The sequence below is a fragment of the Petromyzon marinus genome, chromosome 27, assembly GCF_048934315.1.
Source record: "Petromyzon marinus isolate PM22_M1 ecotype Great Lakes invasive population chromosome 27, UKy_Petmar_22M1.pri1.0, whole genome shotgun sequence".
Lineage (NCBI taxonomy): Eukaryota > Metazoa > Chordata > Hyperoartia > Petromyzontiformes > Petromyzontidae > Petromyzon > Petromyzon marinus.
Genome location: NC_133693.1, coordinates 13482950 through 13503058, shown reverse-complemented (window position 1 = coordinate 13503058; position 20109 = coordinate 13482950). Strand labels below are relative to the sequence as shown.

Here is a 20109-nt window from a genome sequence, read left to right as displayed (position 1 = left end):
ACAGTAGCTGTGCTGCCGCATATGGACATCTTGTGAAGAAACGCTGATAATATAACCAGAAAGAGACCTGGCTTACAACCCTAACTCTTTGTCAAATGTCCATTACACACCTAATAATTATTATGCTTGTTTACCCAGGAAAGCCTGAGTATCATGTCTTTTTTTCAGGATGTTGCTGCCAATTTTTTTTCAGGAGGGGGCGATGGTTACTGTGTTCTATCCCAATTGAGTAATTTGCGGGTAATATTTCAAATTTGACAAATGTGGATCATGCCGTTGGCACAGAATGGCCTCAAGTTGCGTCTTTAACGTCCACTATGAAGCAGACAGCATGGATGTTTTTGGTTCATGCACCTGCAGTATTAACCAGAGCAGCTGCTGGAATAGCACTGTGAACCTTCTGCAAAAAGTGGCGAATGAAAACTCTTAGGCCAGATCACTTCTGCAGAAAATTCTACCTGGAAATTCCAGGAATTGGTATCAGGGTTCAGGGAGCAGGAATTGATTTCTACTGAGATGTGGCACTGGTATTATGTAGGACTTTATTACCATATTATGCACAATTTTGATAGACCTAGGCTGAAAATACTGCAGTCGTAATGTACATAAACCAGGAGGTTGTGAGATCACAAGACTTGGTATGTCGTTATGCCACCAACACCCGACACAGCTAATTATTAAGATTTGTCACGTGAACAAAACGTACCAAATGGCCATTACTTAAGCACATCTGTGTGATGGAAAGTAAACCCACAAAATGTACAATTGAGTACAATGTTTCGCTGGTGATTACGACCAGCTTCATCAGGCGATTTTTCAGAATTGTTTTGTTCACGTGACAAACCTTACTGATTGGCTGTCGGGTGGCAGTGGGTTAACAACACATTTCTATTTACGCACTCTAACCCACAAACTGTACTATGAATAATATTGGCCGCGAAAGCCTTCGTGCACTACTTTGGAAGAGTTTAAAGGTCAACTCATTAAAGGTGGGTGTTTTAGACAGGAATAATGCCTGTGTGACTGTGAATCAGAGAGATAGACTTAGCGTGTTTGTGATACTGAAATGTTGCATTGACATTGACTATGATGTCCCCTTTATCATTCATATTTAAATACTCGCTTTTTACAATTTGAGATGTTGGGTGTTTTCTTCTTCACGGTACAATGTCACGATATAAATGTAAAGTGGCCATGCATGTAGACTACACGGAGCACACACAGCGAGCTTAGGTTATGTTTGAAGGCGATGATTGCGTGAAGGTTAACTGTGCATACTCTTTGGTTCTATTCGGTAAAGTCACGTAAAAGTATAAAACAACAAAAATAAAAAATTCACGACGTTTCGGCCACAACACAAGTGGCCTTCATCAGGTGAAGGGACCAGACTGTCTCAAGGACAGCGCTGGAGTGAACACAGCCAAGCTCAGACCGCGACCTTTAAGCTGTGTGAGAGGAAGCAGAGCGCCTTGACAAAGGAATTAGCATAAAAATTAGCATTTAATTGGCGGACTTAGCATGGTGAACGGTGTAGAGAGGGGGAACATGTGCAGACCGGCGAGTGGGGGAGGGGGAGTTTACATATTGATGGTGTGAAAAGGGAATTTAAGCAGCTGTGAAACTTTGGGATACCACTACTTGAAAAAAATATACTGTACCATTGAAAATTAGTTTAATGTTTGGTTCGATTTAGAACATCTTTCCAATGGTTGCTTAATTTGAAACCATCTTCTCGGTTGAAATTGTGTCTGTTTGTAAATCTGAATTGCCTCGTGAACAAATCTCTGATAAAAACCCGTGGGTTTGCAAAGAACCTTGGTATCGGAGAAAATTATATCGTGATCACCCACAGCGTTGTAACAGTGATCAGCTACGGCAGAAGAATCCATTCTGCCGTGTTTCAAATCTGATTTGTGCTCGCGAATTCGGTCAGAGACATGTCGTTTGGTCTCCCCGATATATAGCAGTCACCACAGGTACAGATCAATCTGTAAACTCCGGGGTACTGTAAATCAGGAATGACATCCTTCACGGAAGGGATCAGGTCACGGATTTTGTGTACTGTATTGAACCGGACCAGGATCTTGTGTTTGTTTAGAATTTTGGAGATCTTTTTAGTAACGCCTGCTATATATGGCAGTGTGATGGTTTTGATCAGAGTATCAAGTGGTTGTTTCTGTATGGAGGAAGAAACAGCTTGGCGGATGGTACGGTCAGAGTATCCATTCCTTGTGAGGGCCAGATGCACATGTTTTAATTCACTGGTCAGGTGGTGTTGGTCCGAAATGCAATGAGCCCTGTGGTATAACGTTTTGATGAGATAATTATTTTGCGTCGGGTGGTGGTGGGAATCAGGTTTCAAGTAGGAAACTGTGTGGGTGGGTTTCCTGTAGACAGAATGTCCCAATGAGCCATCAGGTCTCCTCTCAAACAGAACATCCAAGAATGGCAGCTTGCCATCTTTCTCCACTTCCATGGTGAATTTGATGGCGGGGTGTCTGGAATTAATGTGGTCTAGGAAAAGGTTCAAAGCCGGGAGGCCATGTGGCCAAATGACGAAAGGGTCGTCTACATATCTCTTCCACAGGGAAGGTCTGAGGGTGGAAGTCTGGATGGCGTCTGATTCAAATTTCTCCATGAAAATATTGGCTATCACTGGTGACAAGGGGGATCCCATGGGGATACCCTCATTTTGTTTGTAGAATGAGTCATTCCAAGTAAAGTAGGTATTGTTGAGGCAGTGCCTAACCAGTGCAGGTTTATCGGGGTCTAGTCCATGTTGGACCAAATTTTCAATTATTTCAATGGTATCAGGTACTGGGACCTTGGTGAACAAAGAGACCATATCGAAGCTGACAAGGATATGGTCAGGGGACAGTACAACGTCTTTGACCATAGAGACCAATTGGGCTGAGTTAAGTACTGCTGAGGCGGTCTTGCCAGTGAAAGGCAGCAAGGTATATGCCAGAAAACAGGCTAGTCTATAGGTAGGGGAGTTGATCGTGGATACGATGGGTCGTAGTGGGGTGCCTTCTTTATGAATCTTGGGAAGACCATAGAATCTAGGGGGTCTTGCAGCAGAAGGTTTTAGGGAGGGACGTTTAGTTGGGTCGATTAGGGAGGTCGAACTTGTGATGATCTTGTTGGTTTTTATCGCTAGGCTATTGGTAGGGTAATTTTTAATTTTTGAGTAACTTCCATCGTTGAGCAGATTTTATTTTTATTTTTGTTGTTTTATACTTTTACGTGACTTTACCGAATAGAACCAAAGAGTATGGATCCTTGCAGTCACGAAAGCTTCAAATCTAGAAGTTAACTGTGCATTTTATTTGATCTTTTTTTTCACAGAGTGAGTGATGGAGGGAATGGATCATGACGACAGCACCCCGGCGATCGCGTCGCGGCTGTTGGGAGCCGTCCCGCGGGTTGGAAACTCCGGGCTTCATACTCGACGCTTTGCACGGGAGGATGAGTAGTTATAGTGTGGCGGGGTGGGGGGGGTAACTTGTAATTTTCAGTTTAAAAAACACTTTATAAAATTAAAATCTAAAAAAAATGTTTATAATGAAGTAGATGAGTGCATTTTAGAATATAAATAAATCCGTATCTTACACGTTTTTTTTTTATATAACACTTTGATTTACATATTGTATGCAATTTTTTGTGGTTCACGCTACGTCAACATATGCCAAGGCTTGTTAAAAACTTTTGCTTCCAATAAAATATGCAGTATATCTATTGACAGTTGTCCTGAGTATTTACAATCGGGAACACTCAAATGCTCCGTACATGTAAATTACGTGGTACATTGAAAATGTTAAACAGGCAACGTCAAATGTTTGTGTGACCTTAAGCAGTGGAGAACACACGCTGGCAGTGTGCCTCTCTCAGAGGCGTCAAACATAAGGGAATGCATTTGTAATGGCGCACAAACACAAATAAGAATCGGCAGCTTCATCACAACAACACAGCGGAGTAACAAAAACATACTGCATTTCGTGGGCTTACATGTTCCCCATATTCAAAGCTTATGGGTGCTTACCCCGTGAGATGAACTCGTTAAAATTGGAGTAAACAGCAATAACTGCAGAGTCAGAAGGGCTATGTCTTACAATGACCGTAACATAAATAAAATCATCATGGGACTTCCTTTGCCAGTACCAAAATATGAGAATAGGTTTTTCCCTTTTTATCTGGCAACAGGTGTTAAGTTGTTAAAACACCAAACTGAAACCTTTTACAAGGAATCATGTCTGCATTAACCACAATGCTTGTGGTCAGAATGCAAACGCCTTTTGGCGTCCTCTGGTCTAACACCATTTGAGACGAGGCTCAAAAGAAAGCTGTCTCTGGTGTGGACCAATCAGTTTCAAAGATAATGCATATATTATCAGAGTATGTTTTTTTGTTTGCATTTTGACCACAAGTATTGTGATTAATGCAGACATGATTCCTTGTAAAAGGTTTTAGTTTGGTGTTTTAACAACTTAACACCTGTTTTGTTGCCAGATAAAAGGGGAAAACCTATTCTCATAAATAAAATCACCATGAGGCAGTGTTCGCGATGAAACCGGTGGGGGGTTATATATATATTTTAGTGCGCACTTTTCATAGATGTGCGGAAATAAAAAGCAGCAGTACAGAGTGGGATCCAGGCGTCCCCCTCGCGCAAAGTGGACCGCTCTCCCCTGACCCGAACCGACCCGGAAAGCAAATTCGTAGTTACGCGATTCATCTTTTAGGGACAAGCTTCGCACTTACGCTGTGGGTTTCATAGTTACGCGCTCATGAAAATGACAAAACCCCATTTTTCATATACAATGTTTTATTTTTTCTTTCAATATTTCTGATGGCGCCTCCGCGTCATGGCAGCGCCCAGAGTCACGGGCTGGGCACAGCCGCCGGAGCTCTGAGTAGAAGCAGACCACGGAAATGTTCAAGAAGCCCTGAAGTTACTCATTAAGTCATCTTGATTACTATTACGTGTAATTAAACTCCTTACTAAGTATGTTGTTGCAATGTTATTAAGTATTGCATTTATATGTATTTTGGAAATGCAGGGCTAAAATAATTCAATGTTTAATTATTCGGTAATGCATCCGCCCTTGTAACGTATGTATGTTGAACTTCTTTCACACCGTACATAGCCAACTGTGCTAATAACATGTATATCTATAGAAAAATAGGCTTCATATAGTGCGATTCGACTTAGGCGTTGTTTTTTTCCGGAACGCATGTCTCGCGTTACACGAGGTTCCGTAACGAAAGGTGGATTGAAATTTTTTTTGTAAAAGTGTAAATATTTGAAACTGCCTATTATTTTACCAATTCATGCGTTGTACAAGTTACAATTTAAACACATTGTCTCACACAATCCAACAAAGCACAGTACTTTCAAATTGTCAGGTGCCTCTTATCGCGATTTGTGTGGAATGTACCGCAATGGAGAAAGCGTGCACAGAGACGCAACGCCTCGAACGTGGAGCGATACCTCCCATTGCACAAGGGTGACACGAAACTGATTCGAATTACAGACCCCATTCGCTTATTATCGCACGTGTACACATTGTTCATGAAGATCATCAAGAACGAAATCATGGCAATATTAAGAGGTCAATCGACCACACAAGCAAGACGTGTTTAGGAAAGCGGTTGATGGTCAGTGTAAGAACTCTGAAGGTTGGATTGGGCCCAGTGTCAGGGGGGTTGCTCAGCACAGAGAGACGTGATGTGGTTACAGGGGGCAATGAGAAGTCACCAGGGGTGAACAAGTAACATTTTTGTGGGCCCAACAGCCACAACCGAAGATACTGCAATCCTAAAAACTAAACTTTTTTTTATTTTACCAGGTAAGGCCCACTGAGCTATATAGCTCTTTTTGAGAAACGACCTGGCCACAAAGGATAGCTCAACGAAGTGGCTTATCACGTGGAAATTTCTCGCAACCAAATACTCTAAACGCACGTTTCCAAATGCTGACAGAAAAAAGGAGGATCCGGAGAAAAGACAACGCGACCACGTAGAGAACATGCAAACTCCAGATATACAGGCGTCAGGGTCGAGATCGAACCCACGACCTCTTGCATAGCAGGTGAGGCACTTAACATCTCCCCATCGTGGCACCACAATACTATACAGAACTGCAGAGCGGGCCGACCGGTGTTGTTACACTGAGTATACATGGAGGGGGCATTTGTCGATTGGATGTTATTTGGGTGGGACGTCGATATTTCTCACCTTCGGTAGATTACACGGCCGTGGTAACCTGCCAAGGGGATGCCCGCAGCACATTGGCAGGTTGTGGAAGTGGTGCCACGTGTACTGTGCTGTTAGAGGGAGCGACAGGAGATGATGCCTCGGCGCGGTGGTGATGCCTGTGGCCGGTAACATCATTGGGTTGGGACTGGTAATTGAGTCATTGGGTTAAACCGCGCGTGGTAGTGCAATTAAAGTAAGCACTACGGAGGGAAAGCTTCGCGATTCCGATTCTACACAAACCTTGAACAACGACGACAAACAAATAACAACACAGACGAGTGAAGGTCAGTGACTTGGCTCGCACGGACGCAGCAGGGCCCGCAGTGGCGCCCACACTGCCTTTGTCTCTCTTCGCGGACCTCTGGGGCCCACCACCGACTCCTGCCCCCTTCTACTCCTCGAGCTCTGCAGCCTGCAGGGTGGAGGAGGGTGGGGGAGAGTTGCAGCAACGGCAGGACGTTGGTTGGGTCCGTTGAGTGTTGTCGATGGATGTTGGTGGACGACGGTGCGAGTTTAAAGACGGCGAGACTTGCATAGATGTCGCCTCCTCTTGGGACGGGGAACGAGTCTCCCCTCCCTCCCCCTTTAAACCCCAATCATTGTTACTACTGTGATATTTACCAGGGAATATACCGTAGATGTGTTTTTACACACCTGAACTGGAGGACCAGTCCACGCCTCTGTGTGTATTAGTGGCTGACCGAAATTCTGTTTCGGTTTCGGCGCCGAAAGTTGCCAAATGCCCTTTTTTGGCATACTTTCGGTTTCAGCCAAAAGTCAATTTTTAACTTTCAGTCTGGTTTCGGTTTCGGCCGAAACTGATATTGACTTTCGTTCGTCATTCGTCAACCGAAGATCTATTTTTAGAATGTAACGCTAGTGCTACGTCTATCACTCTGCCTATCGGCCGGTCAGTCGGTGCTAGGCAATCCTATGCGATAGGCTGCAAACACACACACACACGTACACACAAACACACACACACGTACACACAAACACACACGTATACACAAACACACACGTACACAAACACACACACATATGTCAGCAGCAGCAGCAGCTTGGGAGCGAGGTTACAGCCGCAACCATGGTCTGCTAATGTAGATACGACCGGTCAACAGACGGCAGCCTGTCTGGCTGAATGCGGAAAAACTGTTGTTTCTTAACTACAACATTCGCTTGTTTGGAAATAATTGTTAAGTAACACCTAAAGATTTTATATTTAGCGACTCTTACTGCAGGCACTGAATGATTAGTTCTAGATTTCGTTTTAATTAAAGTAGCATTACATCATGACATTTCATAAATCTTGTGTTCGGAAAACTTCGGTTATATATCTTTCTGTTTCGGTCTCGGTCGAAAGTGTAGTTAAACTTTCAGTTTCGGTTTTGACCGAAACCAGAAATTCAGTTTCGGTCGGCCTCTAGCATGTATGAAGGATTCGGTCTTTTTGGATGTCTGATGACTTGAGAATCGGCAGGCATATCCATCGTACACATTTACCAGTGCAGTGCTTACACGTGAGTGGGATGATTTAGGGGTCTTTCCTATTGATTGTCTCAGGCCGTCTTTGATAACGGGACTCCCATCTCCCATTGCAGTAGTTCAGCAAGCGTCGGCTTCAGCTGGGGAAGCTCACCCTCTGTAAAAGACACGTTAGCACATTCCGAACGGTACATTTGTACATCGGTCTGGTGAACATTTATCCATCTAACACATGTAGCGTGGTAAAATACGCGGTGCGCACTGCTGGCCGAGGGCAACCGAGGGCAGGCAGGTGTGCGTTCTCATTAACGGGAGAATCTGTTGCAGATGGGGTCGGCCCGGGGTTGTGCGCTGGCACCGGAGTTGTCGCCTTGGAGAGGTGCGATAAGGGGTGATTGATGGCCTGAGAGGCGCCAGCCTGTCTGGCTCTCAAGAGACACAAGGGGAGAGCTGGATAATTGGGAGGAGGATATAAGGGGGTGCGTGAGAGCGGAGCGGGAGTTCGGGTTCTGGGACCAAGATGAAGACATCTCGCTGCTGCCGCTCAAGCCAGGGACGGTCCTCAACCCTCACGAGTTTCCGGGTGGATGATGGTTGATGCCCCCGCCCGGATCGGACGAGCGAGTGGGTCTGAGGGAACGTAGGCGAGGTCAGCAGCGCAGAGGGAGAGCAGCTGTGTGCAAGCTCTGTGTGAGCGAAGCCTCTGTGTGAGCGCTGTTGTATGCAAGCTCTGTGTGAGCGCATCTGTGTGCAAGCCTCTGTGTGAGCGCTGCTGTGTGTGAGCCTCTGTGTGAGCTGCTGTCTGTGTGCAAAGCTGAGTACGGAGGGGCTAAGAGGAAGAGCTGCCGCAGGGAGGTTAACGAGGTGTTAACGAAGTTGGTTAACAAAAGTGACCGTAGAGACAGATATAGGAGTGCCTACAACTGGTGCAAGAATAGGGTAATAAAATGTAAGCAGGTGACTTGTAACAACGTGTCCGATTGAGTGATTTTACTAGACACTACACACGTATGCTTTCGTGACCAATATCCATAACAGAGGTTTTTTTGGGTTAGATCGCGTAAATATATAAATGTGTCGTTAAACCCCGCCACAGCTAACTAATAAGGATTGTCACGTAAACAGAACATGCCAATTCGTCACTAGTACAGCACACCGGTGTGTTGGAGAGCCAAGCCACAGCATTTAGAATCTGAGTACGACATTTCGCCAGTAATTACAACTAGCTCTGGCTGTCGCCTGATTAAGATAGTAATTACTGGCAAAACGTCGTACTCAGATTGTAAATGCTGTGGCTTGGCTCTCCAACACACCGACGTGCTGTACTAGTGACGAATTGGCATGTTCTGTTTACGTGACAACCCTTACTAGCTGGCTGTGTCGGGTGGTGGTGGAAACGGTTGTATGCCGTATGTACCTGAAAACTCAATTTCCCTGTACAAGAACATGGGATAAACCTTATGGGCTGACAGCTATGCTGTCATGGTGGCTTGTGTGGTACCACGACCGAGGAGCAACTCCGCAAGCGCCGCGACTCCCTCCCGACCCCCGCACTAAACACACACCCGCACACAGTGCACCCACGTAGAGTACTGGCGGGGGGTTGCCTGGCACATCGGGTTTTAATCCAAAGGGCCCCTAGGGGGAGAGTCCCGCGGTTTCCCGGTGCCAGATTGGCCGACCCCCACAGGACAGGTTACATTGCGGTGCCCCTAAATTGGCTTAAAATTGTATGAGCGCAAAAAGAAAAGGTTCCTTGGGCCAACCGCAATGAGTTACACACAACATTAGGGGGAGGATGGAGGGTGGAATATTAGGCACCTTGAGCAAGAAACCCTGAGCAAGGAACCCTGAGCAGGGGAAAATGGGTGGGGGCATGACGGACGCTCCAGGTGAGGGCGGGGCGCGTGATTGACTGCACGACGCCCCCTGGGCCTTTGAAGTTTAGAGTATAAAGGTGGGAGCCCCAGGACGATTAGTTCAGTTGTCTACAACCTCCAGGCTATCACGACCCACTCCCTGCCTGCCGTCCTGCCTCTTCAAGCCACTCACAGCATCCGTGTGATGCCAGCGAGTGCTGCTGCGAGACAGTGATTGGGCAAGTCTTCTCTCATCCTCCTCCCTCCGACTCTCTCAGCGTCCATGGGACGCAGCGAGTCCACTTTCAAGGTATGTGTTAGGACGTTTGAGTAGCTGGGTTCATAGGCACGGTTACGCTCGGCTCTCCTCGCGAACTTTTCCTCCTCCGGGTAATGCGTATTGGCGCCATTAATAAACTATAGTACAGAATATCGGTGTCGTGTGATTTCTGTGTGTGTGGGCAGAACCTCGGCGTAGCTTCTGTGATCTGTGTGTGGCGCGTCCGTCTGCGTGGAGAGACGGTGTGCCCAGCGTGAGCGCGAGCGCAGGACTGCAACGTGGGTGCAGTGTGAGTGATTTAAGCATGCGCGTGAGGCACCTGTACTGCAGCACATACAGCCGCCGTCGTTTGTGCGTGCTTGCGCTTACGTGCGTGTTTACACAGCACGCTTTACGCCGCGCGTTTACACAGTAGAAATAGCGTTAACAGTGAGGCATGCCCCATAGTCCTATCCCCGCCGTTCCTTTTCCGCTAGCATTAGCATCTGCACAGCAGATTAAGGCTTATCCACGGGGAGGGGGGGGGGGGGTGTAGGTGTACATATTCATACCGCCGCTGGTTCTGTTGATTAGCGCTCGGCGTGTGTGGGATAACCTCGGCGATAGTAAGCGCTTGCGTGCGTGTTTACACAGCGCGCTTTACGCAGCAAGTTTGCACCGCGTTTGCATTACGCTGCCAGGTCCGCCTGGGCCATAGCGCTGGCCGTTGGGGAAGCATGCCTACCTATAGATATTCATACCGCCGCCGTTCCTTTTGGTCAATGCCAGCTTTGTGAGGGAAAAAACGCGCCTGCAGGGGCGCGCGCGCGCGTGCACGCCTCCGCGTTCGTTTGTGTGGTGGTGTGATTTGAGCGTGTGTAAGCCAGCCGTTCAGATATGTCCCTCAGAGAGGGCGCTGGTGCGGGGGGGCCGATCACCTGATCGGCGGGGGCCCAGCGAGAGGCGGCCGACGAGGAGGAGTGGGGAGTGGAGGGGGTGGACGTCGCGCCCCGCGCGCTCATGGGGAGCGGGGAGCTGGACGTTAGCCCCCACACTTGCCTTGCTCCAATCTGCCTGCTGCACACGTACCCTACTCATCACTATATCTCGTGGTTTTTTTGTGATCTCGACAATTACGTTCTGGCAATACTGTTCCAAACTTCCAAGTTGATGTCCTTATTTCAAAGTGGCATTCTTAGCACCTTTTGACAAGAAACTTACAATGTTAATGTGCAACTGTATTGAGGGACTTGTGTGTGTTGTCTTGGTGTGGTCTTCGTTGTTTTGCTGCCTTGTCCAAAGTTGCATTCATTTCTTAACTTAAAGCTTTTGTAACTGCAGGAATTCATACTCTTTGGGTCTTTCGGTAAAGTCATGTAGGTATAAATATAATTTTAAAAAATCACTTTTTTCTTTTTCTATCTACGTGACTTTACCGAAAGACCCAAAGAGCTTGTATTTATTGTTGAACAATCAGTATGAATGTATGTACTTATGCCATTTGTACTTACATTATTTATTATTTAGTTTTCGTGACTTGCTTTCCCTTTTTCTCTATTTTGCACGCCTTTTGTGTTTTGTATTGTAACTGTATGTTGAAGTTCTTTCACACCGTACGTAGTCAACGGGGCCGTCCATAAATGACGTCACGAGATATTTGACGATTTTTCACCCCCCTCGTCACACAGCGTCACAAAAAGTCAGACCCCCCCCCCCGTAAAATATGACATCACAAAGCTCTGCCCCCCCTAAAAATGTAGTGCATATTCAATGTGCCGCTGCACTCTGATGTTGTAGGAGAACAATTTATTAAAAAGTATATTTAATTAAGTAGAACTTGTTGTCTATATTTATTTAAAGTTGCACATTTCTCAACCCCCCCCCCCTCGTCACACATCCTCACAAATATGTGACCCCCCCCCCAACCGTGCTACTTACTGTAGCTTTCCGACCCACCCCTACTTAACATCTGTGAAAAATAGCTCCATAGCTCATCGGATTCCTCCTCCAGTCTAAAATAAAGATTCGGATTTTGAACAGCATCGAGAGTCTACAAGTCAACACCTTTCGTGAGAGACACCTCAAAGTACTTCTCAATATAAGTGCGCTTTATTGAAATGTACCATACTAGAAATGGAAGTACTCCACGACTCCAGGAAGTGGCCCGAAGCTTGCCATAACGTAAGGGACTGTGGGCAATTACAGCCAACGTGAGTTGAGCGTACACAAGTAGACTCCAAGCCGAAACATAACATGTAAAAAATGTTTAAATTATTTTATTTTTAATGATAGAATATAGTATTGGCATCAGTATGACATAAGTATACCAAGTTTGCAGTCGATACCACATTGGGAAGTGGGTTAAAATTGAGTTACAAGATATGAGGATATCCAAAGACTCAAGGCATTTAATAAAAAGTGTGTAATAAAAAGTATGTTACGCGGCGCACGCTGTGCGACGTTGCGAGATGGCGTCATGCGTCATGTTGATTCAGTCGATCAATCGACTATGAGTTATCATTGATCACTCGTTTGTGGCCAATAACTCGGGTCCCTTCGCACACGGCGGCCACTCTCATGTCGAGCCTTCTGAAGGCAGGAAACCCCCGACACACCGGGCACAGCGGCCGATGATTCCGACGGTCAGAATCAGAATCGTTATTTATCCTGGAGGAGGCATCCGATGAGCTATAAAGCCACTTTTCACAGATGTCCAGTAGGTGGCGTGTCAGCAAGTTACAACAACAGCACAATACAAAACAAACCCGATATGAGTACAGAATAGAGTAAGGTTAAGCAGGTCACTAAAACAAATAAATACATATAAGGTATACTGTATCGGTATAAATTGCGTAAGTATAAATGTAGTGGAGTACGAAGGTGCGTTGTGGAAACAGTGTGATTACATGATAGCAAATACAGTACAGGTCATGTGAGGGCAATAAGGTTGGGAGAGCCAAGGACGGCTGTGATTGGTTGGTGCTGTTGCCGGGGCTGGAGAGGCGTCTTGAAGTCTGGCGAGAAACAGGTGTACGGATCACGCGGGGTGCCGTTGGGACGCGGGTTAATTAATTAGGGTGTGATGAGAGCATGGATAAATTGGGGGTCGGCAATTGGAGCGGGAGTTGGAGTTTGGAGAGCTTGGAGTCAACAGGGGGAATTGAAGTGTGGAGAGTTTGAGAGACAGAGTTTGGAAGACAGAGTTTGAGAGACAGAGTTTGAGAGACAGAGTTTGGAAGACAGAGTGGAAGGGAGACGGAGTTGGAGACGGAGCTTGGAGAGAGCGTAGCGATAGCGAAGCTGAACAAAGACGAAGTATTTCGATTTAAAGCTTTCGTGACTGCAATGATTCATCTTCTTTGGTTCTTTCGGTAAAGTCACGTAGAATGAGAATAAAATAATAAATTGATAAAATAAAATAACACAATAATATTCTCACGACGTTTCGGCCACAACACAAGCGGCCTTCATCAGGTGAAGGGACGAGACTGTCTGGTAGGACAGCGCTGGAGTGAAAGAGCCACGTTCAGATCACGGCCTTTAAGCTGTGTGAGAGGAACAAAGCGCCTTGACAAAGGAATTAGCATATAAATTAGCATTAAAATGGCTGAACGATTAGCTTGTGACTGGTCACAGGAATAGCTATGTTAAAAGTTAAAGCATACACATCCGCAGAGGCACCCCTTGTTAAAGGACTTAGCATAGAATGTAGCATTGAAATAGCTAAGTTAAAGCATACACATCCACAGAGGCACACCTTGACAATGGAATTAGCATAGAATTTAGCATTGAAATAGCTGAGTGATTAGCTTGTAACTGCTCACAGAAATAGCTACGTTAAAGTCAGAGCATACACATTCATCGAGGCACTTAGTACAAATCAAACAGGAGAATTTAGCATTGAAATAACTAGGCGAATTTAGCATTGAAATAACTGAGTGATTAGCTAGTGACTGGTCACAGAAATGACTATGTTGAAGTCAAGGCCTACACATCTGAGCTATTCACAGGACTATATAGTGAACCAATAAAAAACTAAAATATAAATTACCTTAATGTTATCAATAAACTCTATATTCTCCAATCAGCTAAGCTACCAACAATAAGTCGTTATATATCACAATGCTATATGGCGAAAAAATGGGTGGATTCTTACCCTCAACTTTAGCACCACGGATAGCTACGGGCCCCGTTCAGACGGACGAGTTCGTCCATGGTCAGAACAGAGGAGGGGGAGAGAGACAGCTGCGAGGCGCTATTATACTCCATGTTGTAAAACCATACCATTAACAGTGGTGTGAGAGGTATTAAGAGTCAATGCTGGCGAAGGAGCTGCGGTCTGAAGGTCATCGTAAAAATACAATTAATTAAGAACAGAAATGATTTAAAACATCTTTCCAGTGGTTACTAAGCCAGAATCCATCTTCTCGGTTGAAATTGTCTCTGTGCTTGTATATGTGAATGGCCTCATGAACGAATCTCTCATGGTAGCCGGTTGGTTTGCAAAGAACCTCCGTCTTGGAGAAGTCAATGTCATGTGAGCCCACTGAATTATAACAGTGATCTGCCACGGCAGAGGAGTTCGTCCTACCGTGTTTCAAGTCTGCTTTATGTTCGCGGATGCGGTCCGATTCAACACAGTACATAAAATCCGTGATTTAGTTCCATCTGTAAAAGATGCTGTTCCAGACATACAGTACCCGGGCATGTACAAACTAAAGTGCCTCTGTGGTAGTAGCTACATTGGAGAAACCAAAAGACATATCTCGGACACACCTGAAGATGACCGTTTGAGTTATGGTCGAAACGTCGTGAGAATTTTTTTTATTGTTTTATATATATTTTATTATTTTGTTGTTTCTCTTCAACGTGACTTTACCGAAAAAACTAAGAATATAAAGACGAAGTAGTTAGCGGTGGAGTGAGCGTAGCGATAGCGAAGCTGAACAAAGACGAAGCAGTTAGCGGTGGAGAGAGCGTAGCGATAGCGGAGCTGAAGACGAGAATAGCCCGCAGTGGAGAGAGCGTAGCGATAGCGGAGCTGGAGATGGGAATAGCCAGCAGTGGAGAGAGCGTAGCGATAGCGGAGCTGAAGACGAGAACAGCCAGCAGTGGAGTGAGCACAGTGACGGTGATAGCGGTGAACAGAGATGAAGCAGTAACAGTGGAGTGAGCATAGTGACGGTGATAGCGGTGAACAGAGATGAAGCAGTTAGCAGTGGAGTGAGCATAGTGATGATGATAGCGGTGAACAAAGACGAAGAAGTTAGCAGTGGAGAGAACATAGCGACGGTGATAGCGGAGAGCGGAGACGAAGAAGTTAGTGGCAGAGTAAGCGAAGTAATTGTGGGGAGTAAGCGAAGTAATCGTGGGGAGTGGAGAGACAAAGGTGGCGAGCGAGTCGAGTAAAGCACGGCGAGCGAGCCGTGGCGACCAGGATACTGTGGAATGTGGAGGACATACTGAGAGTTGTAAATAAAGCGGTGTTCGGAGAAAGACAGAAGTTGTCCGAGTGAAATCGAACACTACATATACATTCCTGCCGATTTTTCAACACTAAATGAAAGTTAGGGCAAGGCAGGAAAACAACAAAAACATGTCCCAGACCACACCAAGAATCCCGGCTCCGGGTTTTTATTGCCAGCATTTTGGGCAGCCCTTTAATAAATTTGGTCGCTTTTCTCTGGGGCAAGTCCCTCCTCATAGCAACCCGGCGTTATGATATACATTAATTTATATTGGACTACTGTGTTGGATTGGATACTGTACGTTTAGGTGTAGAAGAGTAGCGTATACTGGAGACAATGGACTCGGATCACATTACTACTCACGGTTGTCCAGATTACAACACGGGTAGCATCATCTAAATCTGCGGTTCCGGAGCCACATGCGGTGGCTGTTTAAGGACTGCAGTGCGGCTCTTGAAGTGAAAAATGAAAATGGCTCTTCTTGTAATTTTGGTTGCCGACCCCTGACCATGGAAGTCCAGTTCACCATGGAAGTCGTTCAGTTTACCATGGGAATCCAGATCACCATGGGAGTCCAGTTCACCATGGGAATCCAGAACCATGGAAGTCCAGTTCACCAAGGGAGTCAGTTCACCATGGGAGTCCAGTTTACCATGGAGTCCGGTTTACCATGGGGAAGGGGTTAGCAACATGCGGCTCCGGAGCCGCATGGGGCTCATTAAGGGCCGCTTTGTGACATTATTTATTTAGGACCACCGTCTCGTATTTACCACACAGTGCATTACGTCTCTTGAAATATATATATAAAAAAAACATGGCTCTTGTTTTACCGATCCCTGATATAAACAAAAGCTTCCACACATAAGTATAAGGAACCCTATCAAACCGTGTAGTGTTGGTAGTTTGGTCCGAAATTTTACAGAAGCAGGGATGAAACTTTCGGCAACACAAGTGTATAAGCAACGTATCGATCGAGCAAAACTATGGGGATAAGACAAATAAAATCCTCAAAATATGATTTGCGGAACTTTGAACTGTTATTCTGAACTAATATCTACACCAAAATTCTGAACTTAGAGATAAAGTGAATATTATACCAATGGATGTCATAAATCGTTCATACAGTATGTTATTGTTATTATGTGTGCTTGTTAAATTGTATTTAAGACTGTATTGAGTATATGGAAAACATAGCCAATGAAAGCGTGAGGAAGACGCGTACTCGAATGACCATCTCCAAATAAAGCATCCCCTACATTAATACTTCGCTCACCACGAAAGCGCCCTATCACATACCTGTCAATCCCTTATCAGTGCTTACCTTATTATATACCTTATTGGTCCACCCCGTGCCCTTATAAATCTCAACGTTCATCCTACAAAGTCCCATCACAAGGGAGAAACGCAAACAAATAGACAATAACGTCTTTTTTGCCCTGTATTGAAACGGCTGCGTTATGACCTACCTCGCTTCAGCTTTCCATCCAACACAACGATGAGCAAGACGAGTAGGAGAAACACCGGGAGGAACACGAAGACCCAGTAGGACCACAGGGGCAGCTCCAGCAACGCGTCCTGGAGCCTCATGTCGCCCTCAATGCCTCGATGCCTCAACGTGTCGAGCGCGCTTGTGTTTTTCTCTGGCAAGCGCAACCTTCAGTCGTGTAATGGTTACCTGCTTTCGAGGACAAAGTCCCCTGCTCCATAATCACAGTGAGCAAACACTGGCATTTATATGTCTAGAGGCAGCAGCAGCATCAGCAGCATCAGGGTAAATCATTACAAATCATTTTGTAAACTACTATAGCCTGCTGTCCAACTGAGTTGCAAAACTAGACAAACTCCCTCATGAACCCCTCTTGTCGTGGCTATCAGACCTCCAACATCGACGTTTAGCTCCTGAGCATGTTGCCGTACGCAAGAATTGAGTAACAATGGAAGTTTCGGCTGTATTGATGTGGGATATCTACAGATTGATATTTGCCTAACACCGCGTAAACTGGGCTCAAGCGTAGCCATCCCAGGCCATGTAAATGATCTGTTGCTCTTCATGCACATTCTTAATGCCACTTCCAAGTTGGCAGCCTTCTCCCATCCCTCTCCACGAATCAATGCCATTGTGTCACGTGACGTTTCTACTCAGGAATCGGCAATGCTCGTCTTAAATTTCGATTTAAAGCTTTCGTGACTGCAAGGATTCATCTTCTTTGGTTCTTTTGGTAAAGTCACGTAGAATGAGAATAAAATAATAAAATAAAATAAGACAAGAAAATTCTCACGACGTTTCGGCCACAACACAAGTAACCTTCTTCAGGTGAAAGAACAGAACTGTCGGGACGACAGAGCTTCAATTAACGCTGCTAAGATTCTCAGCGTCTTTTAAGCTCGGTGAGAGGCGTGGCGAGCCTTGAAAAAGGAGTTCACATATCAAAGCAGGAGAATTTAGCATTGAAAAAACTTAGGGATTGGCTTGTGACAGAAATAGCTGTGTTAAAGTCAAAGTTTACATATCCACAGAGGCATTTAGTATATGGACGCTAAAGGCCTCCAATTACCAACTATTATAAATTTACATTATGAGACCTCCTTTGCCAGTAACAAGATATAGTAATAGGTTTTTACCCTTTTAACTGGCACAAAAACTGACACCTTTATTCAAGGCATCATGTTTGCAATAACCACAACATAAGCAGTCAAATTGCAAACAAAAGAGACAACTCTGATAATAATATGCACTGTCCTTGAATTTGATTGGTCCACACCCGAGACGGCTTTTCTTAGAGCCTAGTCTCCAATGGTGTTGGACCAGAAGACGCCAAAAGGCATACAACTCAAAAACAGCACACTATCAGAGTATTGAGGGCTCGGGTGAGCATTTACATTGAGACCTCCTTTGCCTTTTGGCTTGTGTTGTGGTTATTGCAAACGTGATGCCTTGAATAAAGGTGTCAGTTTTTGTGCCAGTTAAAAGGGTAAAACCTATTACTATATCTTGTTACTGGCAAAGGAGGTCTCATAATGTAAATGCTCACCCCGAGCCCTCAATACTCTGATAGTGCACTGTTTTTGAGTGGTACGCCTTTTGGCGTCTTCTGGTTCAACACCAGTGGAGACTAGGCTCTAAGAAAAGCCGTCTCGGGTGTGGACTTATCAAATTCAAGGACAGTGCATATTATTATCAGAGTTGTCTCTTTTGTTTGCAATTTGACTGCTTGTGTTGTGGTTATTGCAAACATGATGCCTTGAATAAAGGTGTCAGTTTTGTGCCAGTTAAAGGGTAAAATCTATTACTATATCTTGTTACTGGCAAAGGAGGTCTCATAACGTAAATGCTCACCCCGAGCCCTCAATACTCTGATAGTGTGCTGTTTTTGAGTTGTACGCCTTTTGGCGTCTTCTGGTCCAACACCATTGGAGACTAGGCTCTAAGAAAAGCCGTCTCGGGTGTGGACCAATCAAATTCAAGGACAGTGCATATTATTATCAGAGTTGTGTCTTTTATTTGCAATTTGACTGCTTGTGTTGTGATTATTGCAAACATGATGCCTTGAATAAAGGTGTCAGTTTTTTGTGCCAGTTAAAAGGGTAAAACCTATTACTATAACTATTATAAAGTAAACCATAGCGTCTTTTAAGCTCGGTGAGAAGCGTGAAGAGCCCTGACAAAGGAGTTTACATATCAGAGCAGGAGAATTTAGCATTGAAATAGCCGAGGGATTAGCTTGTGGCAGAAATAGCTGTGTTAAAGTCAAAGTTTACATATCAACAGAGGCATTTAGTATATGGATGCTAAAGGCCTCCAACTAACCAACTATCATAAAGTAAACCGATGTGAAAAAACTAAGTCTATATCACATCAATGTAATAAATGTACTTAATATATTCTTCAATAAGCTGAGCTATTAATCATACAGCAACTGGGTATACATTACACTATATAATGAATACCATATAGTAAACCAATTTAAAAAACTAAAATATAAGCTTCTCAATGTTATCAATAAACTCTATATACTCTCCAATCAGCTGAGCAACTAACAATAAGTCGTTATATATCACAATGTTATATGGTGAAAAATGGCGGTTTTTCCCATCCCCTCAACACCAGCACCAAGGACAGCAACATTCAGGCGGACGAGTCAATCCATGCTCGGAAGGGAGGAGGGGGAGGTAGAAAAAGTCACAATGCCAGCGAAAGAGCTGCAGTCTGACAGTCACCGTAAAATACAATTAATTAAGAACCGAAATGGTTTAAAGCATATTTCCAATGGTTACTAAGCCAGAATCCATCTTCTCGATTGAAATTCTCTCTGTGTTTGTATATGTGGATGGCCTCATGAACGAATCTCTCATGGTAGCCAGTTGGCTTGCAAATAACCTCCGTCTTGGAGAAGTCAATGTCATGTGAACCCACTGAATAATAACAGTGATCTGCCACGGCAGAAGAGTTCGTCCTACCGTGTTTCAAGTCTGCATTATGTTCGCGGATGCGGTCCGAGATATGTCGTTTGGTTTCCACAATGTAGTTTCTACCACAGAGGCACTTTAGTTTGTAAACGCCCGGGTACTGTATGTCTGGAACAGCATCTTTTTCAGATGGAACCAGATCACGGATTTTATGTACTGTGTTGAATCGGACCTGGATCTTGTGTTTATTCAGGATTTTGGAGATCTTTTTAGTAACCCCTGCAATGTAGGGTAAGGTGATGGTTTTGAGTGGCTCCTCAAGAGGATCCTTCTTCATGACTGGAGTGATGGCTTTGCGGATTGTGTAGTTGGA

General features: G+C 44.9%; 1 protein-coding gene and 1 long non-coding RNA gene across 11 annotated transcripts in view; one reads left to right on the top strand and one right to left on the bottom strand.

Moving 5' to 3' along the window:
* Positions 1-3740, top strand: part of LOC116946522 (protein 4.1-like) — a 71787-nt gene extending 68047 nt beyond the window's left edge. For all 10 annotated transcript variants that reach the window (XM_076070148.1, XM_076070152.1, XM_076070146.1 and 7 more), the window contains one exon: positions 3349-3740. In XM_076070148.1, the coding sequence (XP_075926263.1) occupies positions 3349-3353 (5 nt within the window). In that variant the 3' untranslated portion in view covers positions 3354-3740. The remainder of the gene's footprint in view (positions 1-3348) is intronic.
* Positions 3741-4807: 1067 nt separating this feature from the next.
* Positions 4808-17976, bottom strand: LOC116946523 (uncharacterized). Its single transcript, XR_004403567.2, has 3 exons — positions 16796-17976; positions 7777-7900; positions 4808-6670 (listed from the first exon to the last, which is right to left on the bottom strand). It is a non-coding gene; the product is annotated as an uncharacterized LOC116946523 (long non-coding RNA).
* Between the last annotated feature and the right edge of the window lie 2133 nt (positions 17977-20109).